This window comes from Polyodon spathula, chromosome 3 (genome assembly GCF_017654505.1).
Source record: "Polyodon spathula isolate WHYD16114869_AA chromosome 3, ASM1765450v1, whole genome shotgun sequence".
Taxonomy (NCBI): Eukaryota; Metazoa; Chordata; class Actinopteri; order Acipenseriformes; family Polyodontidae; genus Polyodon; species Polyodon spathula.
The window spans coordinates 33,665,516-33,692,587 of NC_054536.1; the positions used below are offsets into that span (position 1 = coordinate 33,665,516).

The window sequence follows — 27,072 nt, forward strand, 5'->3', positions numbered from 1 at the left end:
TTTTCGCAGCACTTATCTCTAGCAGAGGACATAAACCTTGGATCTAGGGCAGACATGCTTCTCAGAAGAGCATATTTAATTGGCGATTTCTCCAGTAATTTACCCACAATCTTAGCCAGCACAGTTCTGCACTCCATTTTAAATTCAAGCACTGACTTTTTTTGCTGTTAATAAAACTTTTAAAACGATGTCTGCCACAAAGCCCACTTCTACTTTTTTGAGGTCGCATCATTTTCCTTTTTGACTGGATCAACTTTCATAAGTTTAACAACCGATGTGGCTTCTTTAAGAACATCAGATCTAACAAATCTTTGCATGAGTCCTCCGATAACACGTTGCATATCATCTCAAAGGAAGGGCAGCATAGGTTTATCAGTCTGGTAGGTAGGAAAGAATGTTGCGATTTGTTTAGCGACAGATAGAAAAAAGCTGATTTCAGCAGTAACCAGGTTGTCACTGCACATTGCCTTAACTGGTTCAAAGGATTTCATTTTCGGATCAGCATGCTTCTTTTCGTTCACCTGTTTAACATACTTAATGACATTAGGCCAAACTTTAAGAACATTTTCTAGCCATCGATGCTGACAAAATTTCAAAGGAAAGCATTCCCTGCCTGTAACTGTGGTATAATCTTCCTTCCTAGCTGGGGTATCTTTAAATAGCCAATACATACTGGATAGCAGTTTGGTGATTTCCCAATTACACGCAAGAAAACCATCCCTAAAAGCTCAGTTAACAATATGCAGTCCAAGTTAACAACGCTGTATCGGAGTCTGTTTTTAACTGATTTGAAGCAAACCCAAAAATTCCAGTTTACATTTGGACCATCCATAGACAGCTGAAGAATGTTGCATAGATTATTTTTTTCAATAGATGTACTGAACTTCGTAAGCATGGTGTTGTTGTCAGCGTGGCCTAACAATTGGTACCTGTAATATCGTGTGGCTACTTTGATGTTTTCCCACAGACAAACATGCAAATCCAATGAGATTTATGGTTCAGACTCTCATCATATAACAACACAAACTGATCTTCTTTGCCGATTTGCTCAGATAACATGGACTTGAAATAGGGAGCAATACCAAAACAACAAAGGTAGGCACATTTTCGTTCTCCACATGAAAATGATTTAGCTATTTCACTGTTTGGGAACATGTGCTGAAACTGTATTAACTCCTTCACATGATTTGAATGAGTAATGTTTTTTAATTACATTTAATGACTATATTATTTCAGACTTTAAGCAATCAGTTTTAGTTACAATAGATGACACTGTCCCAGATGCACTCGAATCGGAATTAGAAGGCCTACTGCTTGAGGATGCGGCGACACCCAGAGATGTAATTGATAAGGCAAAGTAATCTTTAATGTTCATTGCACTACCCTCTTTGCTCACTTTTAAATCACAATGTTTTTGACCTTTCATGTGGCTTTTTAGTGCCGACTCACCCATGTTGCTGATATCGAAGCTTTTCATGCAATACCGAAATAGTTCTTTGTATTGATCATTTTTGTCTTTCTGCAGTCACTGTCGGTCTTGTTTTCAAACCACCCTTCATTGAAATGGCACTTGTCTGGCATTTTGAGTGAATTTGAAGTGTTTAAAGACTAAATACACAGCTACTAAACCATTATCTCTCCCGCCAGCTGACTGACAACGCGGTGAACCAATCAAAAAGCACCAACAGTGAGCCAAATCGTGTTTGGTCATATCTGATATATTGGGGGGGGGGGGTCTGGTTTGAACCCTGAAAAAACTATATGCATTAAAGCGTATGCTTGTGGATATCATGATATCGAGAGATCATAGGAATTTTAAAAATAACCCTGATTCAGAGCCTGCAAATGACCAAATGTGTTTGTTATCTGTTTTTGTCATTGTTAAGATTTTAATAGCTTTAGCCCAAGTTAACTGTGCATATCATTACTGAATTTAACATTTTTCATAAAACGTACACATAGTAGCACAAAGACACTAATGTACAAACATATTCAGTTTTGTATAAATTAATTTTGCAAATATTCATTTAAAATTCATTTCAAAACTAGTACTTTTTTAATCGCAAATGGAAGTACATTGCATTTTTTTATTTACCTTAGAAAACAGTTTGCAGTTATACAGTATATGAATATTCAAATGTTTCTTACATTTATATCCAACAGGATAGCAAAACAACAAGGAAAGGGTTCAAACAAATATCTGTTGTTGAAAGGTTTGAAAATTCCACATATATAAAGCACTTAGAAACCTCAATTCATCTCCAGTGGGTGATGCATTATTCAAAGTGTGTCCTCCTTTTCAAATTGCACTTCACAAATAGAGGGCTACAAATATGCCCATATTGTATTAAATGTCACTGTTTTTTTCACTGACAGTGTCTAGGCAAAATGAACACAGTCAAGAACTGTAAATACACTGGGCTTAAACATTTTCTTCACCAATAATCAATCCTTTTCATTTATTAAAACTACACTAGAAGACACACACACAAAAATCTATCTATCTATCTATCTATCTATCTATCTATATATCTATATATATATATATATATATATATATATATATATATATATATATATATATATATATATATATATATATGTATAAATAAAAGCAAATGTTGTGATGTGTAACTGTTTGGTTCAATTTAGAAAAATACATGATAGATAAACAAAGGATTTGAGAATGGAGAAGCCCACTCAAACAATGAAAACATATTGATTGCTGAGAATCCTTCTATAGTCTAGATTCCATTAATGCACATGGGTTGAAATTGAGGTAAGTGGCTTTTTTGAAAAGATTTACTTACTGTAAACTGGATCTGGCATCCACCCATAATGTAATCCAGGAATGAATGCATCTTGTGGATCTGTAAATAAAATATTCAACAAATACGTTATTACTAATGTCCATGTACCCTAAGCCAAATAGATATTGTACCAAGACTTGAACAAACATATCGGGATGTTGGGAAGTTGATAGTTAAGCTCCTAGAAAGAGTGTACCCCACAATGTCTTCGTGATAATTAAGAATATATATATCTATATATATATATATATAGATATTATATATATATATATATATATATATATATATATATATATATATATAGATAATTGCACCAACAAATCTAGAATAATATATAAGACCGTTGCAATCTGCTATAATATTGGATTTACTCCAAATAAATCAAGGCTTTAAAATCATGTTTCTTATATCTTGTTAACTTCACCAATGTTATCACTGGTCTGTATATTTCTGTTCTTTGTACTGTGATGTTCTGCTAGGATTTTTTCAACGCAGCCCCATATGTCACCACATAGGTCCCCAATGTAACAGTAAAAACCGCGAGCTTGTCATGTAACATGTCGTTTATCTGTACACTACAGCAAAATAAAGTATACACTAATTTCTTATTTTACAGATAACATATTAAAATATTGTACCAAGTGGTAAATATTGCAGTCAGTTGGGCTTTATATTGACCCCTGTGGGTATGCATACATTTAATATTTCTAATGGCTTTTTACCATAAACCATGGGGGCAATGTATTTAAAGGCACACATGTGTGCTGTGTACACTGATCCTGCAGTTACCACTAAATCTAACATGAAATACTGTACTACTACTGCAGTTTCCGGTAGACTTTTGAGATACCATTTTGTAGTTTCTTAGATTGCATGATGTTAAATAAAATATCGAAACTGTGTTCATATTTTTTTTTTTTTTTTAATTATGTCTATGTATTCTACTAGGCGATGCAAAACTTTTGGCCACAATGTAAATTATTTTTGAGTACATAGCCTACAGTGTGGTACTGACAGCTACTGTACTGTACCATTCCATTTGTCTATATTGTAGGAAATGTCAGCTGTGTAGTGGATACCTCTGCTGTGTGTCCAGGTGCAGACTAGCGGTATCGCACCGTGAATATGCCCAGTGGTGCCGGGCTTTACTCATACAGATACACAATGGTGGTGGGGCTAAATATGGAAGTACCATATACAATGAATTTCAGCAACTTAGAAAGTAATAAGACAGCGTTTTAATGTTAATTGACATTTGTTGGCTATTGAAGGTCGAAGCATCTTAAAAATAAACTTATCAAAAAAAATAAAATAAAACAGACACAGCATTTGAGTAAAAATAACAGCTTAGATTGATAAAAAATATCATAAAATGGGAAGGGAACAGAAAAATATAACTATGAAAATGTAATTTGAACCTACTTATTCAACAAATCATACCATTACAGGAAATAATCTGTTTCTGCCATTAGCAATGCTAAAGTAGCCAGACTATACTTTAATCAACCCCCTTTTCTAATTGTTGTATTTACAGTACACTGTGCATAATGAAAAAAGACAGCTAATGTAACAGTGATGCTGAGCAGAAGCAAAAACAAAGAAGCAGCACAGGACTCATGTACAATAAGTCAAGGGTTCACTCATTTCTCATTTCCTCCTATTAAAGCCATCTGCTCATGTGGGTTCAATATTCATTTTCATGCATTTCCAATAAATAATTACACCTCAGGTGGCAGCTGTTCTGGGATCTTCAAATATTACTCCCATCAAAGTAAACAGCACATTGCTGTAAATTTTTAATCACCAATCTGTCTACTTTGATGGAATTTTATTTTGTATATACATTCAGTGCAAACACTTCAAGTAATGTGTGAAAAGATGGGTTTTATCAAGTTTAATCTCAAATCAGAACCCATATTTATAAACAGTCACGTATTACCTGTTCATGTTAATACAATTAGTGTGCAGATCCATTTGTATATGTAATTAATAATTTATAAATAAATAATTCCTATCATAAAATGAATTGTTAGAATGCTGCATGCTGATTGGTCCATCAGTGTTCTAGGCCATTACAATAACAAGCACAATGTCACGATTAGGAACTACTTAGGAACAAAGGCAAATCACTGCACCTGTGATAACCACGTATCACTGTGCCACCAAAATAATAATAAAAACACCTGGCAAAATACCTGCTGTCATGGAAGATACTAAATACATCAAGGTGTCTTGTCATATCTTCCAGTTTATATTAATTTGCACTATGCACCAGCTTCTATTTTAAACAAGACGCTGTTTTGCTATTTTATTCGTAGTACATACCAGACATTTTCTGTAACTTCGGTCGGATCCAGTTGTCAGATATTCAGTTTTATTTTACCCCTTTTAGTTGGTATCAGCCTTCGTTTTGTGAAACTGACCCATCATTAATTTTTAACTGTGGATATTGTTCGACAGTGTTTACATTACTGCACGCAATGTCCTAACCATCCAACTCTCGCTTTTCTTCACTATCTCTCTTCTCCTTTACTGTACCGCGCACTCACTCTCTCTCTTCTCCTTTACTGTACCGCGCACTCTCTCTCTTCTCCTTTACTGTACCACGGACTCACTCTCTTTCTTCTCCTTTACTGTACCGTGCACTCTCTCTCTTCTCCTTTACTGTATCATGCACTCACTCTCTCTCTTCTCCTTTACTGTACCATGCACTCTCTCTTCTCCTTTACTGTACCACGCACTCACTCTCTCTTCTCCTTTACAGTACAGTGCACTCTCTCTCTTCTCCTTTACTGTACCGCGCACTCACTCTCTTTCTTCTCCTTTACTGTACCGCGCACTGACTCTCTCTCTTCTCCTTTACTGTACAGTGCATTCTCTCTCTTCTCCTTTACTGTACCGCGCACTCACTCTCTTTCTTCTCCTTTACTGTACCGCGCACTCACTCTCTCTCTTCTCCTTTACTTTACCGCGCACTCACTCTCTTTACAGGTACAAACATGTAACATTGACGGGCTAACTCAAGAAATGAAATTAATACCACAAAACAAACAAATTGGGCTGTTAACGCTTAAATGACTGGCTCTCCTTAAAAAATATTTTGAGTTAGACTAATCAAAGTGTACTGTACTGTACAGCACAAACTTAAAAGTCACATGGCTTCAATATAGCAGCCATCAATGTAATAGGTCAGAAGTCAATGTGATCAACATATTTAACATGAAGGGTTTATATATAAAGTCACTCAAATGAGTTCTTGAAGCTTTAGGTCTTTATATTTCAGAAACAATAAAGTAGCATGACCAAATATGTTAGCCATCTTTGGTCAAATGCAAAAAAAAAAAGATTTTTCCAGAGGCGTTACCAGCTGACATGGTTATACAAGATATTAGCAATGGTGGGTACAGCAGTGTTGGAGCCAAATTTGCACATTCCCTATCATAGGTATGCTTTAAAATTAGTTTAAGAATTTTTTAAAAATGAGCAAAATAATAATAACCAAAAGAATAACACAATTAAAGAATAATACGCAGTTGAAGAAAGAGAATAAAAAAATGCTGGAGGGAATTGCTGTCTGTATATTTTAAATTAATAACATTAATACATTTCAATATTACTATTATATTAAAAGAGGACTACCTTGCACTGGTTTAGAATTACAATTCCTGAGTTTTTGTAATTCTTTTTCTTGACTTTGTATTTTTGATTTATACATTCCCACTGCACCTACAAAACAGAAAAAACAGGTTAATTAAAAGATACATAAATATACAAAACATACCTTTGAAGATTATGAATAAACGTTTCTTTACTCACCATTACATCAGTGGTACACATCATGCAGTAAAGTTTGGATAGTTGTTTGTAACGCAGAAATCCAGGTTTATATTCCAATATGGTAATGCCATAACAACTATTTACATGTGTTGTATTCTGATGATGCACACACAATAATTAAAGTCTCCATATCATTTTAAAAGTTTCTGTCAAAAATAGTAATGTAACAGAAATACTGTAACTTACTTACTCGTTAGGTAAGCAAGGAAATTAAGAAACACAGACAACCCACAGACCACTAAACGATTTCTTCTGAGTGGGCGTCAATAGCAGTTGTTTTAGGTGACACAAATTTTTCAGCAGCACGATAATTGCTGGATGAATCTTAAAAATTGCATTATAACTTCTTTGTAATCCTTTTTGATACTTGACCCTCTTTCAACCCCCTCTTGCTAGTGCAGCCTTTAGTTGTGTATATATATATATATATATATATATATATATATATATATATATATATATATATAAATACCATATAAAAAAATTAACTCTCATAATGAGAGTAAGTTAAATTTATTTATGTAGCTACTTTTTTTTACAATAGCAACGCCATGGTAACAGATAATGAGATATGATGTGTGTGTGTGTGTGTGTGAGTATTATTTATGTATATATATATATATATATATATATATACACACACAGGCTTCTGAGCACCCGCTTATTTTTCTGCATGCGGTATATAAGCTGCAATATAGTACTCATGTCTTCACTGTAGTTTAAAATAATGTTTAGACTATATTACACATGGGCCATATGGTTGGGTTTGTGTTTGTTGTTTTAATTTTGCAATTACATTCAAAGTTCCACTTTTCTACAGTAATTTTACAGCAAGCCAGTGTTTCTTTTTTTAATTTTACAAACAACAATATTTGTGTTTTCATGTTAGACAGCCAGTCATGCTTTGCCAGTGTATTATCAAAATGATACCGTGACGTAAAGTTAAAAGCCTAAGCATATTGTTTAAAAAAAATACTAAACTTCCCAATGTACACAGTGTTCATACAGATCATGTTTTACTCACTCAGACAGTTCAGAGCTGCTTACTGCTCAATGCAGAGCCGCTTCCTGCTTCACTGGGTCATGGATAATAATATTTAAATGTGATAAAATTGTTGTGATTATCGATATTATCGAATATTGTCCCAACCCTAGTGTGTGTGTGTGTGTGTGTGTGTGTGTGTGTGTTCATGGTGGTTTCCTATAAAACCTCAATGCAATATTTATTCAAAAAAAAAAAACATTTAACAGTGTTAAAGTAATTTGTAATAGATCCATGCCTGTGTTACATAAACAGTCAAGTTGAATCTTACAGCCTACTAGTCAAGTCAAGTAGAAGCCTACAAACCTGTAGGATACAGGCTGAGAACTGATTCCCTTTTGAAATGTCATGCATGACACGGTACAAAAAGGTTGTGTTTTTGGTAGGTATGGTCCGTGATCCACATTAATCACATTTTAGTGACGTATATTTATTTATTTATTTATTTAAATAATAATGCTAATATTCTTAATAAACACTGCTGCATCCATTTCAGTGATAAAAAAAACCTGCAAGACACACTTTAAACTTGGGAATTCTTACCTGTCTTCCTTCCATGGCCCCTCGCATTTCTTTGAATGTCGAATGGAATTCTCCAATGAAGTCATGTTTGCCATTGGAGTCCCAGTCCCAAACAATGCACTGTAAAATAATAAAAGTTATTGGCTTGTGTACACAATGTTTCTTTTTTTGTATACATAAAAAGAATACTGTAGATACTGCATTCAATGAAAATAAAAGCAAGTGACTTCCATAAGGTAATCCTAATGAAACATTAATAGAGCTCAGAAACATTACTGTGGCAATTAAAATTGTATGATATTTATGAAACATTAATATGAACCACCAGTGGGTACCGCTCTAAAATCAAGATGAAAGGAATGCCAATTTTAGCATGAAAATATTTTGAGTGCTCTATGTCTCTATCTGCACGCATCTTCTCTGGAGGGCTGGAAAATAGTTTTGACAACCTAGAAACTGCTGTATAGCAAATGGCTTCTTTGAAAGATGTCTCAATCCAGTAATAATCCATCCCACTAAAATGGAAAGTCATCATGTAATTCTCAGAAGTGTTGCACGTAGACTATATGAGTTATTTCCACTTCATGTTATTCTATGAATGTACTGCAATGATTATTTATTTCTTAGCACCAGTGCTTTTGTCCCCCAACACCTCTGAGAACCTCTTCCGTTATGAAAGTTAAAAATCTCATACTATTTTTTTTTTTTTAATCTCAAATGCATGCTGTCTGAGAAATTAACATTTTGAGTCAGGCATAATATAAATGCATCAACATTTTATTAAAATTTCTCAACAGTTTATCCATTCTCCATATCCCTATTTTCATATTTGTTCTCTTACTGGAAAGCAGTGTTACCAAGTCCACGTATTATAAGCAGAGTTTTTTTAGCTTGTTTTTGTGCTTCTTTTAGAATGTAATAGAAACCTCTCCAAGAAAGTAAATACTGGTTGTGTTTCTTTTAAATAATATTCAACCAATCATATCCACGTGGTCCTGCATTTTTCTTTATATATGGTCGATAGACTGGTGAACAGCCAATCACTGCATTTGGTCTATGTTGCCCATGCACACTGCTGCTTCCTCGGGGCTGAGTTTGTGTCATGTAGCTAATTGTACATTATTGCACCCTGCATATTCATCATTTGTAGTGCTCTTTTGGTAGATGCAAATACTGATAATGCACAGGAAAACAAATCTGAAAAGTAGATGCTGAGACTTTCTTTTAGAAGCAGCTAAACAAGTACAATTAAGACTTTACTCTATTTAGAATACTTAGACTGAATGGTTGGTTGAGCGTTTTAATCATACTAAATTCCAACAATGTACTATGCCTGAGAGATCAACTAGAATTAGTTGGACAATTGGCAAAGGAGAATCTAAAGCTAGACAGAAGGGTTATTATGAGTGGGACGCTCAACTTCGACTCTTTCAGGAAAAAAGTACCAGTGCTCCTTCCCTCTTCAAAAAGTAAACTGTGTGCTAAATGGCAAGGAGTCTTTCAGGTAATCCGACAGCCTGAGTGTTGCAAACCTGATCAAATTTATCATGTTAATCTCCTCAAGCCATGGACAGAATGCAAGGTCTTTTTTTTATCACTTCAGAGAACACAGAAGTAGACATCATCCTACAACAAAGTCTTTAGATGTAATTGACATTAGGATGGGGGAACAGCTGACAAAACAAAAAAGGGAACAAGTGCAAAAAGCAAAGAAACAGTTCAGTGAGGTGTCTTCTAATGGGTCGGGTAGAACTCACAATACTGAATATGCAATAATCACTCTGCCAGGTCGACGGATTGTGGAAAGTTGGAAAACAGCAATCCGCACGCAGGTCGAGAATATACTTAAACTTAGCGTTACTGAACCATCCCAGAGAGAATGGTGCAGTCTCATTGTGCTAGTGGCCAAATGGTACCTTTTCATTTTTGTACTGATTTTTGAAAGGTTAATGCTGTTCTAAGTTTGCCACATATCTTAGTCACCCACAAAATACTTAAATTGGACCACTGATTGTCAGAGGACTTTCAATACCCTAAAATATATTTATCCCAGGCTCCTGCTTTCAGTCCGGATTTTACTAAAGAGTTTGTCCTACAGACCGACACATCAGATGTGGGTCTTGGGGCGGTTTTGTCCCAGGAGAAAGAAGGAGTAGATCATCCTGTTCTATATCTTAGTAAAAAACTGTTACCCAGAGAAACTATATATTCGGTAATTGAAAGAGTGTCTAGATGTAAAATGGGCCATAGTCTCTAAAATATGATTTACTGGGCAGACCCTTCACTCTTCTTATTGCCCACGGCCCTTTTAAACATCTCTCTAGTCAGCCAGCTTAGTAAGGTAATCCTAGTCTATAGGTCCGGGCTGATTGGAGAGGTGGAGTCTCTGCGTATATAGGGAACTACTTTGCCTGAAGCTTCAAGTTGCATGTAGGGAACGGAGGCTGTGAGAAGGATGTGGAAAAGGAGCATGTGTTGTTTTTCTACTTGTAACCCTACTTACCCACAGTGGATTAACCCGGAGAGTCCCAGTACCAGGGGTCTGGGGACTGTAAAATCAAGGCCCAGAAGGGACAGTAAAGATGCTCACTGTCTCCCCCTAAAGTCCAAATAACCTCACGGCAGCCTGCCTGCTGTTTTTTTTTTAAATATATATTTTAGTTCTGTCATTTGAACACTAAATAAACACTTTTATTTCCTCAAGAAATGGTTGTTATCTGTGTCATCCTGCAGGCCCATTTAAAGGTTGAGTTAATCCCAAAAATTACAGCAGCGCTTTATGATCCACATACTGTAATTTCCCTGCTATAATATTCAATGTAATATTGCAAAACCTATCAACTGGTCTTTAATTTTTATTAAAAGTTGCCACAAAACACAGTGTGACCCGGATGGCTTGTGGGCGACGTCAGAACCAGGAAATGAATGGACTCCCACACAGGACTAAGGGTATGAAGCGCTGATGCACATTTTAATAATAAATAAACAAAATAAAAGGTTTAAACAAAACAGAACACCTATACAAAACAAAACGGCACAGTGGCCAAAACAAACAGACATGGAACAAAACAAGTAGCAATTGTTGTAATTTATGGTTTCTTTTGCTTTTGGTTCCTCCTGACTCTTGTTCCACCTCTGAACACACTAACCCTGTTGTAGCAACTGTTCTGCTCTTTATATATATGTGACAATCTCCAAATTGATAATTGTTTAATTAATTTGGAGATGGTCACATTATGCACATGTTTTAGCTGGATGGGGGATTTAACCCCATACATGCTGTAAAATAATTAACAACAAAACAACGTTCAAACAATCACAAACAAGTGTCCTCGATCACTAATTTAGTTTCTTGAAAAAAAAAAAAGCTGTAGATATAATGGGGTTTTACAGTACACATGATATTGTATACTGGAATTACTGTAAATCACAATTTCAGTTCTGCAAGAAATAAGATGCATGGTATTCCATCTTTTTTTCAGTCTTTTTGAATAAAAAAAAAAAAAACGTGGAGAAGAATCTAAGCATTATTGATCACACTATCCTTCAGGCTGTTTGTTTGTTTTGTTTTTCAATATCTTTTATCATGCTTCAGTTTGAATGAATACAGAACACTGGACTCATAAGGATGATCAGACAAGTAGCTCTCATCTCTGTTCAGAACCAACAACTCTTGTTTCCCAATGGCCAAGCTCCACTTTATTAAATAAATACAGACTAACCTGTGCTAGAATGACAAAACATTCACCTAAAGAAAGACAGGAACCAGACCCAGAGACAATTTTGAGCCGTATTTCCACATGGTTACTTGCACTCTTTGTGCCCTCAACTGTATTTCTACACACCCTGTCCCACCATCAGTCGCTTCTGAAGTAGGGCCAGTCAGCCTGGTTTTGAAAACAGGACCAGGCCATGAGTGGACCCGGACAGCATCTGGCTACAACTTTTTTGTAACTATAAAATCTGTAAGCACTTTTATTACAGAACATTGATTTTGTGGATTTAAGGCTTCAGTTTAACAATGAGTGAGGTACAGTAAGTATTACTTCTTTATTTCTTTATTTTTATTTACTTATTTTATAAATGTGTTGTAATAGGAGACTCCATTAACCTGCTTGAGGCTGGAAGTGTTACAGACAGATTGCCTGCTGAAGTGAATGAGTGAGAAACACGACTTTGGTAATTTCCATTCAACTAGTGGAGCCAGCAGCTCCAAAAGATACACAAACATACAAGCACACAGTATGAGGGTTTTAAAAATGTCTGTTTTAACTAACTCAATAAACAAGACAAAGACAGTAGTACTCTACATGTTATCCATTTGTTACCAATTCAGAATGACTGGGCTGCTGTAAGGCTGGTAAGTCAGTGTTGCAAAACCCCATTATTTAATGACTACACATTTTTTTTTAAAAGTCATGTTAATTTAGACAAAAAAGCTTTGAAAAGTTAGTCTTGTTTGATTTTCATAAACTTGGCACACACATTTTAATTAGTCCAGGATCTGTACTTACAGTAGATCCACCATGGTTTAGATCAATTGAATGAAACAACAACATTCAATGTGATTACGTGTGGTCTGTGTTTGTTACCTGTGACGGAGACGGAGCACCAGACACACTGCACTTCACTGCCTTTTTAAGGACAGGCAACCTGGGCTGAGAGGGACTCGCCGCTTGGGAATATTTTGAGTTTCATTTTTGTTTGTTTGGACTGAGACCTTTTTCTAATAGAATACACCTTGCGTACCATTGCTGGTAGCAGGGCTGGTTTTATCAGAAGTACAGTGGAACATCACACATCCGTCCTGATCAATTAACTGCCTTACTAAATAAGTAAATACATATTACAAGTAGGCTACGAGAGTAATGGCACTGGCAACAAATGCAGCTTCTGCGATGGAAACAGAAAGAAAGCGTTATAGCAATCAGCCTTTTGGTGCATTCCCCTGTAAGCGAGGCAGGCTGTGTGCGTGTGTCAGTCAGCTGCATGTAGCAGTGATGTTTCAATACACCAGTCGAGAAAGCTTTTTTATATGATGGAGCGCACGCTTGCAGATGTTGGCAGCGTGTTGTTGTAGCTTTTAAATGCATTTGAATTAAACAAAGCAAGCTTCATAAACACAGTGCTTACCATCTGTTTGTTTAAAACAGCTGAAGCAATATTCAAACCAAGCTGCTTACTGGCTGTTGGCAATATCAAGAAAGAGTGCAAAGTATTGTAACAGAGATATTAAGAAAGCAGAACCAGGGAGGCAGGGACTTCCAGAGTTAAGTAAGAAGCCATCAGTTGCAGGTTACTGTACATTTACCGTTTGTTTTGTATTTTTTATTTTTTTTAAAAGCTTTGCGTGGATGGCTTATAGTAAACCACATAGCAACACTGTGTATTTGTAGCATCATTAATCTCGTTTACGCTTGCTTACTTTTAAAGCAAAAAATATCCATGTTCAAAGCAGTTTGCGTGTTGTTTTTGTTCACTAACCTATTTATGGATGTGTAAATGTGACTTTTTCACATATCAGTCTACCCCAGTCCACAGGGGGTCGGATATGCAACGCTGTACTATACTGTGTTTGTGACGTCTGTTCCACCCCACACCCATTACACCGTCACAATACCCCATCAGTTTAAGAACGCTGAAGGAAAGAGGTCTTTGATCATGTTTTTGTTATACTGATAACGTTTTACAACAATCATAAATAGAGCATTTCACAACCTTTAACTATTTAATAAAACCTATTAAATCAAGAATTAACTTGTACATTTTGACAGAACACAATTCAAAATCTAGCTGCAAAATTACCACCGTGCTTTCTTCAAAAGGGTGTAGTAGTGCTTATTGTGCATAGGAGCTATGTGTTCAACTATACACAGAGTGGAAAAAATACAGTTTCAACACTGGAGGAGAAAATAAGAGTGTCCCTTTAATTTTCTGTGGTTAAATATAGTATGCATGGCATCCATTAGCACAGGAAACAGGAATACCTATATCCCCAAGAAACACATGTGTATTTCCTTTAATTTTGCTTAATTACGCTAAAAATAATTGCACTGTATAATTTTTGACAGCTTGTTGTCAAATAGAGTATGTGATAGTTGGCTCTCATCAGAATCTGCCATGAGCTATCAAGTTTAAACAGCGTCGTTAGATGAGAATTTACTCTGTTAGTGGTTTCAAGGATTGCAGTTAGGCTTCCAGCATGAAGTAAATAAAACAAGTCACTTTGGGGAATTCTTTTGGAAGACATTGACAGAAATGTGCAATTAGCTCATTCCTGCTTCCTGAGTCGAATAAGTCCCTTATACGAACAGTATTACACGATAAGAGACATGTTGCAAAAGTTTTTACTTGTTTAAATTTTGGTACATAAAACTGTGATTTTATGAGAGAAAATGACAATAAAGTGAACGCCCAACTGTATCCCAGACTGTAGCTGCAACCTGGGAATGAAAGTCCACTGTGACATGCATTGTTAATTTTATTTTTTGGCAGGATTAGAGTACAGCAACAGTGTCATTAATAACTGCAGAAGTGGTTTGAGTCACAGCTGCTGTTCTAGCAGCTGTCCACTGTGCTGGTGTTACTGGTATTGGTAATGGTTATACATCTGGTCTTCTTTAAAGGAGACTGGGATTTGTAACAGCCTCTTATAGCCTAGCATGAATGTTAAATGGTTGCCAGACCTGCTGGAGACCAAACTGTTTTAAAATGAAGTAGAACTGCAGTTTTGCAGGGCCTGGGAACATTTATAAACATAAACATTTAAAGTCGTCACATTCTTTTTTTTTACCGTTATGCATAAAAATGAAAGCTTTAATAAGCTTTTGCTCAAGTGTGCACACCTTCAGGCAATAAATAAAGCTACAATACAAAATGTAAAAAACAACAAATGAACATTGTTAACTTGAAAGTGATACTGAACACCTAATACTATTTAGAACAAACTCGTTACTACTGAAGTCCCCTGGGCTGTTATATGTTTCTGCATTATCTTTTATCAAGAGACATGTTATTGTTTTGATATTTTTATTAACATGCTCTGGGTTACCAATTAACTGAGGAAAGACAAGGGGACTACAGCAAAAAAAAAAAGTGTCTATCATTATTGGGAAGCTCGCAAACTGTGTCATTGAGTGGGAGCTCACATGCACAGCTATATAAAACATTTATTGTATTAATATCCAGCACAGATACTGGATTCACTTTTTTCATGTATCTTGATGATAGCTCTGAACATATCTTCATGAAAGCAATACGTTTCAGTCATAGTGTTACACTGGTGCAATACAGTCATACAGATACATCCACCAAACATGTTTTTATTTTTAAAACTACAAAAATAAAAAGTACATTAAAAAAAAAAAAAAAAAAAAAAAAAAAAAAGTCAAGCTTCTAGATCTAGCATTATACTGTAAGATGAGACCTACTGAAAGCCATTTGCAACTGAAGAAGTTTCTTGTTTTTCCCAGGGGCTGGAAAAATAAATCTGGGTCTCTGTAATATTACGGCTACCTAGAGACTTTGCTCACAATTTGAATTTGTTTTGTCAGTGAAAGCCATGCATAAACAGTTTTGCCGACTATGCCTTATTCCTGTTACATTAGCACTTAAAGTACTGTGTGACATTTATACCACAGGAGAATCTGTTACAACAGCTTGCCAGTGTGGACCCACAGTGCTATTAGAATTATTTATATTAAAGAAGTAAAAAGAAAACCAAAAAAGAAAAAAAAAAAATCATACAGCTGTATTACACATTATAATGTACTGCATGTTGTTGGTACATAGCCTAGAATAATATAATGTGTTTTCAAATCAACGTAGCAGAACCATAAATTGTGGGACGGCTTGCTTATTTTATTTAAATAGAGTTCAACTGTAGATTCAGGGATGCCATGATATATACAGAACAAGGGGTGGATTGGGGTTACTTAGGCATCAAATGCCCCAAACCCAGTTGTATGTTCTTCCTAAAAAATTGAATGCTTGTTCATTAAAATAATTTCTATAGATTAGAAGAGCTGAGAAATATGAAAACTATTTAAGGATACCAAAACCCCCACCTCGTGGCATGCACTCTATCCCACTCCTTGTATAACTGCAAGGGTCTCTCAGGCTTTTCCTGAATGGGGTCATTCGAATCCCTGCTGGCACTTTCAGGTTATAAATCAATGTGACAGAGACAGAATGATTCTTGGTGATAAATCTCTCTCCCAACCTGTGAGGTTGCAGTATAAAGGGAACAGAGTGGCCTGGACTGGATAGCCTGACAATTCATTCCCAGGGTTAGATAGAAGTTGGACATCTAGAAAGGGGGCGCAGCTGCGGTACATTAAGTCATCATCCCAGAAGGAAAACAATGTGGCAACCGTGGATTGGAGGAGAAACGACTGCATTCGATAACCAAGAGGGCATGACTGAAGGTACAAGAGGGGACGTGGCCAGGTGATCTGTTCATGATATGTTTATGATTATGATTAAGAGAATGCTAAAGCACGAGCGAAATATATCTAGTTTGTTTTGTCGAGTCTAATTGTACTGTTTGTTATTTATTAGACGGCTACCACAACCCGGAGCTGTCGCTTATGGCCAGCACAAACCAGGACAACAATGCACCATTGTTCACAGATTAATTGTATATTCACCACTTACACATTATCACTTACTGTGGACTTGTGATCGTGTGTGTGTGTCTAATAACTGTGTCTATTATTTCAGGACTGCAACCCGTTGTTTATTGAACTGTACAATACACATCGTTGCGAATTGCCAGCCCTCCTTTTATTTACTGCTGAAAACCACCGTTTCACCAGTGCTTTGTCGTTTGTCATTATCTTGAGCACTACATCAACTCTACACCTGCACACTGCAAACCACTTTGACACAATCAGTCATCAGTGTCAGGATGTGTTGCTCAAGTGACAGCTGTACTGGTGGCGAGAATGACAAAATACATATTATTTCCTCAAAGTATTACAAAACAGCTCTTAAGATAATTGATAGAACAAATGTGTACTGATTGCAACTAATTTTCATTTGCAAAATAGAGATGGCACATGTAATCGTTTATTTGAACAATCAATTTGAAAATTGTTAATCATTTAGAAAATTACTAATCATATACTCTGTCTTGTATTGCAACAAATATAAATGGTCTGAGCAGATCCATTAACCACACTAAGCCTGCCATTGCAACCCAACATATAAATATTAAATAAATCATTATTTCTTTCTATAGCTCAAAATTATTCAAGCTCCTGACAAAAAAGGAGGAATTCTTAGAAGTGCAGGGTGATACCAATACTGTAGCTATGGGTAAAACAGATGGTTGGAATGCACCATTGCCCATATTAAAACTATATTAAATTATTCAATTTAATTAATACAGACTACAAAATAGAGGCATTTTACAAAAAAGAGATATCATACAATGCGGTATTGTCAGCGGTGATGGACAATCCCGCTGGTGGTCGGTGGTGATGATAGCTAACTGGGCAGTGACGGTTCAATTAAATCACAGGTTCTTAAACTTGGGGTCACGGGATGTCTGAAGGGGGTCACAAAGGATTAGGTATTATTTTTTGTATTTATTTATTTTTTTTACCTTTGTACACATCGACTTACAAAAACAGCAAGGCCCTCCCTATATTACTATTAATTAGTATGTTATGTGTACTTCTCCTTTCTTCATATCTGTGGGTCCCAGCTATATCTTAACATAACCAGAATTGACTTAGTTACAGATACGTTTTTGGAGGTTACGCGCTTAACTGTGAAGTGTGACCAGACAGTCTCTTTAAATTTGGGTATGATAATCATGTGGTCCTTTCCTTGACATTTCACAACGACTTTCTGGTAACCATAAAAGAGAGGAGTCCATCAATGAAGCAAAGACGAGTTCATCTTATATGAAAAGGCAATAAACTGAGTGACCATTTTACAAAGACAAGCTTTTTTGTGTATGAGTTTCAGTATTCGCGAACTATGTTGTGCAATAACATGGACTATTTTTTGAAAAAGTCTGCTTCTAAGACAGCCAGTGAGGAATGTGAGCATTGAAGTCTTGTTTAAAGAAAATAGTAAATCCAGGCTCGGGCCCCCCTGGAACTGGAGGATCCCCTTCTGCAGGTCCAGCTGGCTGCTGATCTGCTGCTGAAAGTCTAGGCCAAAGTTGCAAGGGGCCTGGATGGCTGCAACCCAGACTTCCTTGTTCACAATCATCCCCCCGACCTGATCTCCATGGCCCGCTTCCCCATCATTGGCCTCACAGCCCCAGTTACTGTGCGCAGCTGCACAGTAGTAGGCTCCATTCTGTGCTGTTGACTCCCGATGGTCTGCTGGTAGATATCAAGCTGCGCCACAGTTTAACGTCTACTCTGTACTACATTATTTATAAGGCTTAACGTAGCTGAACGTATACCAGGACCGGGAGGTGTGTACCTGTCACAAGGATGGCTGTAGGGGTGATGGCAGACCAGGAACGGAATGGATTCCACAACAGACTGGGGTAATAAAAAGTGCTGCGGTCATTTATTAACAAAATAAAAAGGTTGAACAAAACACTGAACAAAACAAATGGTGCAGTGGCCAAAACAAATAGACAGACAAACCCCAAAACAAGTATTGTGTGAGTTCTCCTGCACGAGTAGCATTTGATATTAATTATTATTATTATTTTTCTCCTTTATCTCCACACCCGTTCTCCACTCACGAACACACTAAGCCCAAGTGATTGAAACGTGCATCTATACATACAGTTGTGCCGCAATTCAATTACTAATTAATCATTCACTTGAACCCCAGCATGTGAACTAATCTGTGCACTCCCAGCGCTCACATACTATTACATACTTTATCTGCACATGAAGTGATTGCAATCCCCATGCCTAAATACATATTACAACAGTCATGCTACATAGCCCAGTTTATGTCCTAGGCATATATATATATATATATATATATATATAATAATATATATATCTATATATATAATATATATAATATATACACCAACATTAACACACCACATACAACATATAACACAAAATACACACAGGGGTGAGAACCCCACCACAGTAGCATATTTAATATGCTATGTTACTTAATGTAAACTTTTATTTATATTTTTTTGTTAATTTATTGATACACATACTTTATTATGTTGCCTTTAATTGCTGTTTGTGAATAATGAAAAAGTTGGGCTTTATGTGTACTATACTTGTATACACTTCCTGTTTGTAACTATTGAAGCACTGTCAAATAATACCGTGATTGTTATTTATTTTACACATTACTTCGATGTTGGTATTTTGTTATCATTATTTTTAGTCAGTGGCATGTTAATGTAAAGTATAATAGTTTAGTAAATTACATGTATTCAATTATTAAAATATATGGAATACCCATCCCTACTCCAAAGCAACAATAGTAACCAACCAACCAACATCCACAAAGTGTGGCTCTTTAGAATAAACCATGAGTTTTATGCTACAAGTTTTTGAGCTGTTGCCTATATGCAAGATAACAGATCTTATCAGATTCATACACATTTCTCTGTTCTGTGTACACAAGGTGGGTAAAAGAATCACAAAGCAAAGCTGAGCAGTTCTGGCACCCATAGTGCTCACAAGAATACATTCTTATACCATATGAGACCGATCAACTGTACCTATTAACTTATTTTAAAAGAACAATATGACACCCAAGCTTGGTTTTAGATAGAAGATGAGTATAATGTAAAACTTTAACTAGTATAGTTTAAAGGAAAGTTTGCAAAGAACATTTGCAAAATAAGATGTACTGGAATGTTTGGGAACTGGGACTTTGTAGTTGCTTCGTGATTTATGAAGAAATAAAAAAAGGGATTTTACGAGAAAAAAAGTCCAAGCACATGGATGGTGTTTGGAGATCAATATTCCATGGAAAATAGACACTTCTTACTGACAAAAATAATTGCACTGTTAATGTCAATTGCTACCAAAAGTGAGTTACGGATCTGTGATGTATTAATAATCTCTTGCTCTAAGTCTCTAAATCTGCTCTCTCTAGTGTTGCTGTGTCACAGAGACGACCGAAGTGGGCCGCGTCAGAACCAGGAAAAAGAATGAACCACAGAGAGGTGTGGTTTGGTGGAGCTGAGTGAATGTTTCGCTCAGCATTAAATAAACAGAACAGAAAATAAAAAGGTTGTACAAACAAACACAAACACAGCACAAGTTGCCAAAACAAAGAGACAAACAAAACGGACTAATACTAAACAAAAATACGGTGAGCAGATATTTTACTATTCTTATTATAATTACAATTACTACCTCTGTCTCCTATCCCTTTCTACACTCACCGAGCACCCAACCGCGAGTGGGTGAAAACATGTTGTTTTTATGCAGCTGTACCAAGACTCGATTGCTAATCAATCATTCAATTGGAGTCTCGGTACAGCTGCACGTGAATTAATAAACTGCAATTCCCCGTGCTCACATATTACATTTTACCTGCAAGTGAAGTGCTGTGCAATCCCTCATGCCTAAATACAAATATACATTTTAAACACTCGTGTTACACAGACCCGTTTATATCCCGTGTACCAATGACTATACACCAACATTTAGCTCATCACACGCAACATATAACAGAAAATACACACAGGGGCGGGCACTTTGTCACATGCTGACACTCGACATTAGCCACAGAATGATTCCATGGACCACCTCGCTGTTTGTTGCCTGTGCATGACTTCCATCATGTGTGAAATAAAATAAATAAAATAAATCACAAAAGGCATGGTTACAGAAAGCTAATGGTGTAGTTGTGTTTTATTTGTGCATTTATTAGTGAGAACTGTTACTCCATCATTGCCTGGGTTCAGATAAAACTGCAAATAATAGCAGTGAATTTGGTGCTCCATCAATGCAAGGTATTAAGATGGATGTGAATTGTTTCTGCAGTGTTTACTGTTAATAAGCGTACTGCAGTCGTTTTCTTTCTTGAATTTTCCTTTTATTCCTGCAGCAATTATATATATATATATTTTTTTTTTATCTCCAAGGTAAATCTTTCAATAGCATTATTAGAGGTATAGTGGCAACCAAGGTTTAATATTCATGTTGCTATCTAATAGCACTAAACGTTTTCACAGCCCTCTTACTACTGTAGTTTAACTTTGAAACACATGCATGTGCAGTACAACATCATTACAAAGGCTGTGATCCTTGAGTCAATAGTTAATGTACAGTTAATGCACTGCCTAAATTGTAATATCATTCATAGTGAAAAGGAGTCTGGTTTTGGGTCTAATCCTAGTACAGTGACTGAAATCCTAAAAGTTATGGATGATATTACCTTGGCTCTGGATAAAAATTAAGGATCCTGTTGTTTTTGGTTGATATTGTTTTGTTACCATATGTGTACCTATGACCTTTCTAAGGCTTTTCACACAGCTGCTGACTGATAAGGTGATTGGATTATAAAAGTAGATGGATTATTTCAGAGAGTATTACATTAATAAAGTGGGTTCCTCAGGGATCTATATTCAGACCAGTCTTGTTTACACATAAGTATTGGACATTCTAAATTACATTTGTATGCAGATGATACTTTATTGTATTCTCTTAACCAGGTTAATATAAACTTGCAGGAAACTTTCAATACCATGATATTCTAATTCCTTATCAGTCTGAACACACTCTGAGATCTGTAAATGCTGGCTTTTTATGTATTCCAAGGGTGAACGGTAAAAAGATGGGCGAGGCTGCCTCCACACACTGGAACTCCTTACCCCCTTTTATCAGAGATTCACCTTCATTTGTAATCTTCAAATCTCGATTAAAAACATGCCTTTTTAATATAGCTTTTCCTGAACATATTATGAATGACATACCTTTTTAATATAGCTTTTCCAGAACATTTTTATGTTTCATTCTGTGTTTTATTTATACTTCTATTTTTAATAACTGTACTCTTTTCTTACCGTTTATTATTGTATCTTTGTATTTTTTTCTGTATGTAAAGCTCTTTGAATTGTATTGTACATGAATTGCGCTATATAAATAAAGGTTTATTATTATTATTATTATTATTATTTATTATTATTATTATTATTATTATTATTATTATTCAGTAATATTTGCTGGATTTTAAACATGTCTTAAACTCATAAATAAAACCAATGTTTTTTTTTACAAAAAAATAAATATCTTCATATGTAATTCTTTTTATATATGTGGGAGTATAGTTAGGTAATTTTACAACACATATTGATATGCTCTCAAAAAAACAAACTCAAATTGAAATGTGATTATTTTTATCATCACAAACTAAAAAATAACTGATTTTGAGTACGTTTTTGCCACAGGTTGTTTATAAGGCTAGACTTGGCAAAATCCCAAATTATATAAATAAACTGCTAATTACATCCAGCAGAACTTTTTCATGAAGAATTGAAACTTGATACCTTTAAAGGACTTAAAAATAACACTGATATGGCTAATTCATATGTAGCTAAGACATTTTTTCTGTCATTTAATAAACTTTTTAAATTGGTTTTGCACATTAGAATTTATTTTTATTTTTATTTTTTTTTGTATTATATGCCACCTTCTTGACCAGGTCTCCATTGGAAGAGACTTTAATCTTAAAGGGATTATCCTAATAAAATAAAGGTAAAATAAAATAAATACAAAGTATGTTACATGTATGTATGTAGAAAATGTATTATGTTTATTGTGCTTACAATGGAATTTCTCCCCTTTATATCTCCGACCTCTTGCTTAATTACGCTCCTAGTCGCACTCTGCGGGCCTCTGATGCTGGACTTTTGGTTGTCCTCGGACTACATTGTGAACAGTGGGCAGCAGGGCTTTTTCTTATTATGCACCTAGGCTGTGGAACACACTTCCAACTGAGATCAGAGATTTTGAGTCCTGGACTGTTTTAAATCTCACCTAAAAACTAATTTATTTAAATTGGCATTTTTGTATATATAAAAATTTATTGGATTTTTGTATATATAATATATATATATAAAATATATATATTATATATTATATATAGATCATATATATATATATATATATATATATATATATATATATATTTAGATATTTGGACTGTTTTTATAACAAGTTCTACCTTGGTATTATCTGTAAATTGTTATGAGCGCATTATAATTTTATCTGTCCTTTTTTTATTTGTAAGCACTTTGTGAAATTATAATGAAATACTTTCCACAATATATTTTATTATATTATATGATATAAATTTATTATTATTATTATTATTATTATTATTATTATTATTATTATTATTATATGAAATGGAATATGCAATTCCTCTGGAATTCACTGTTTACATGCACCTTTGGTAGTATTCTAAGTACTGAGCACTTGTAAAAGGTGTGCATGGCAGGAAATCCTAAATCCTATTTATATTCTGCAAGTAGCATATTTGCAGTATATTCAGTTTAAATAGATTGTATATTCTAGATTCTCAGTATGCAAATTAGGAATGTGAATTTAAAATGTTCTTAGTTAAGCAGAATGTCACAGCATGTGTTCTACCAGAAAGGAGTATAGTTCTAACATCTAGCAAATGCACTGCAAGGTGAGAAGGTAAATTGTATAGTAATAAGCTTTAACATTGGGTCTCTGTTGGGATTTTTCCCTTTTGTCAGAAAGTTGATTAGTTGATTGATTATTGTTCTGTCGTTTGTGTTTCCTCAGGGTAAAATACTGGTACTATAATGCTATCCAAATGATACGTAGTTGTAGCAGGATGTAGCTATAAAAACTCCTACATGTAATCCTAAACCTAATGCCATCCCATTTTTGATTAGCTGGCATTTTAGATTTCCCCATACAGATATAGGAACAACTTTTGTTTCTGAGCAGCTGCATTACACACTGTTGCCTGAGTGGAGTGGTAATTAAAGGTAAACAATAGGAATGTGAACGAGCTGTACGGAAATCATATAGAAAAACTTTCAATGACAAATCTTTAGACAAGAATCTTTGGTAATAACCCAGTTATTACAGTGCAAGCACGTCCCCTATTATGTAAAGCACTCCTGTGCATATGGAGAGCTTCCAGAAATATTGGTTGTGTTTGTTATTGTTTTAAAACTTTCACAAAATCCAAATTCTGACTAAAGACTTGCAAGTCAAAAGGATCATCATCCCAATGCTTCTCATGTGATATTTTATCACTACTTTTGAAATCCACATCAACCCTGCCATGCCAAATCAGAGGACTCATTCCTTTTATAGAAACACATTTTTGTGAATCTACATAGCTGCAGAAAAATAAACTCCACCGCTTGTACCTAGGCATTCATTGATTGCACCTCATTAAAAAAACAAAAAAAAAACAGAACTAGCATCTAAGAACCATGTGACCACTGGAAAAGCTGCTCTAACATTCAGAAATTGTGTAATTTAACTCTATATTGCTTAGACAGTTTTGAATTTGTTTAGATAATGATAGCAGTAGTAAACTAAGCTGAAGCATGTACATGTTTAAACTTGACACAACCTGCAACAGCATGCACAATAACCTGTAATTGATACGGATATTTACCAGTCAAACGCATCAAGAACTGATATTACTGTCTCTAGCAGAGAGCAATTAATTTTTGGCAAACTAAGTACAAGGGGTTTTGAATACTGTTGTACATGCCCTTGAAGATTCCCCTTTAACTGTCTATTGCATAACTTTTTGTTACAAAGCGCTAGATTCACAATTGTCTTGTAAAAGGAAAAAACACTGAATACAATTCAAAAACATAATAAACCATTTAACAATACTTAAAATCACCTAAAAGAGAGTTTTGATCATTGTATTGGGTGCATTTATTTGTTACAAAAGAACAGTCTACTGTCATTATGTTGGTCTTCAGATATGTCTTTCAAAGCTTGGGCAGTGCCAAAGATTTAGCACCAACAATTTATCAGCAAATACTGAATTTAATCTTCAGACTAAGTACCAGTATTCACTAGACCAAGACCTAAGTAATGATCCTAAACCTCTCTTGTGGTGTAACAGTGTTATAAAACTAGACAAACATCAACCTACAGTGTCTTTCCAGGCTGCCTTCTAAGGCTGTCAACTTGTAGTTTCAAACTGATTTATAGATCATTATAAAAAAAAGTACTGTCAAGGAGAAAAGTGGAAAAAGTACATGGGGGAAAAAAATTATGTAAAGAAGAAGGCCCGAGTCAATCTGAGCTCCTTACCTTCAGTTCGCGGTCATGATCTCCACTACACAGAGAATTCAATGAGACTTTGAAGGTTTTCCATACTGGGTTTAGATTGTTCATGACAGTCTGGAAAATGCAAGAAAAGGGAGATGGTTACTTGTAGCTGTGTTTGAATGAGGTTTAAATAAGAGTATGTCAATAAAAGCCAAGCAACAGTAGGAAGATATATTGCATCATTAGTTAATTATTATCTAGTGCATTATTTTGTAAGTTGTAATTTTTTTTAAACTTGTTTGAAAATTGTAATGCATATTGGTTAGTTCTCTTTAGTACCTATTTACCTATTTTATATTGTTTTTTTTATTACCGATATTTTTATATCAGACCAACCTCTGTATTTCCCTTAGTAACTGCCTCCAGTACTCTCCTCTAATACAAAGCCATTGAAATTGAACAGCTGGATTGCTGCATTTCTGAAAGGGTTGTGTTATAGACACATTAAAAAGCTAGTTTCACTCCTAGGTGTTTGTATTATTCATTAGAATCTATAGCGTGTGCACAATCCTTGGTTTCACTTAAGTAAGTAATAGCTAAACCATTTAAAAACAAACAATATATATATATATATATATATATATATCTATATATATATATATATATATATATATATACTGTATATATGTGTGTGTGTAGATGTACTATATATATATATAATATATATTATATATATATGTATATATGTGTGTGTGTGTGTGTGTGTGTGTGTATATATATATATATATATATATATATATATATATATATTTTTTTAATCTTTTTTTTAAAATGATTACAGTATTGGGTTGCATTTTCACATGTAAACAAAGGAAACATTTAGTAATTCTGTGGAGATTGTAACAGTTTCTGGAGCATGTAGTGAGTGATATGTTAAAAACGTGCATTCTTTAACATGAGCCAAATGCTCCCAGAACATCTTCGTTTCTACATAAACCTAATCCAAGCCTTAAATCACAATGCTATTCCAAACCTTTACTTCAATCCCTACCTTAAAGTCGCTATCAGATTGCAAAATTGCTATCCATTACCAAGAGGTACAATATTACTCTCTACACAACAGATGCTATTCAAAGTGTGAATGTTTCTGAAGCATTTAGTAATGGATGAACCTGCTTTAAAGGCGTGTCTCACTGCTGCACTGGTGGAGCTTGGATATTTTAAAGCAGCAGTTTCACATTTATGTGAAGTCCCGACAGCCAAGGTTCACGCCCATTCCAGGCATGGGGAAATTCATTACAAAATATATGACTGAACCCACAGCATTGTTTGATTTAGAGGCAAGTGATCACAAAATATGTGAGCTAGGAATACATACTTAAAAGGGAACAGCAACAGTATGCTGTTGAACTCATTAGCTTCTCAGTAAAACTCTGCAGCAGCAGAAATTGTTGTTTTTCTAGGTGTTATATTCCACTGTTTTAAGCTATCTGAATCAATTACTCACAGTGGCTCAGGTTCTAAATGGTTTGCTAAAAAAGCAGTGCTGCAGCCAAATGGATAATAACAGGCATTACATGGGCCATTGAACCTGCCACTGGCTCGTCATGTGCCCTTAATAACCTTAAACGATCAAAGCTGTCAGCTTCTCCCAGTACTAATCTGCTTCTTCCTA

At 35.1% G+C, this 27,072-nt stretch overlaps 1 protein-coding gene across 1 annotated transcript in view; it reads right to left on the minus strand.

The window, feature by feature from the left end:
* Positions 1-27,072, minus strand: part of LOC121313010 (copine-4-like) — a 124,422-nt gene that overhangs the window by 24,200 nt on the left and 73,150 nt on the right. Inside the window, exons 6-9 of the mRNA XM_041245096.1 lie at positions 25,440-25,529; positions 8,233-8,331; positions 6,450-6,536; positions 2,811-2,870 (exon numbers count right to left, since the gene is read on the minus strand). Of these exons, the coding sequence (XP_041101030.1) occupies positions 2,811-2,870; positions 6,450-6,536; positions 8,233-8,331; positions 25,440-25,529 (336 nt within the window). The remainder of the gene's footprint in view (positions 1-2,810; positions 2,871-6,449; positions 6,537-8,232; positions 8,332-25,439; positions 25,530-27,072) is intronic.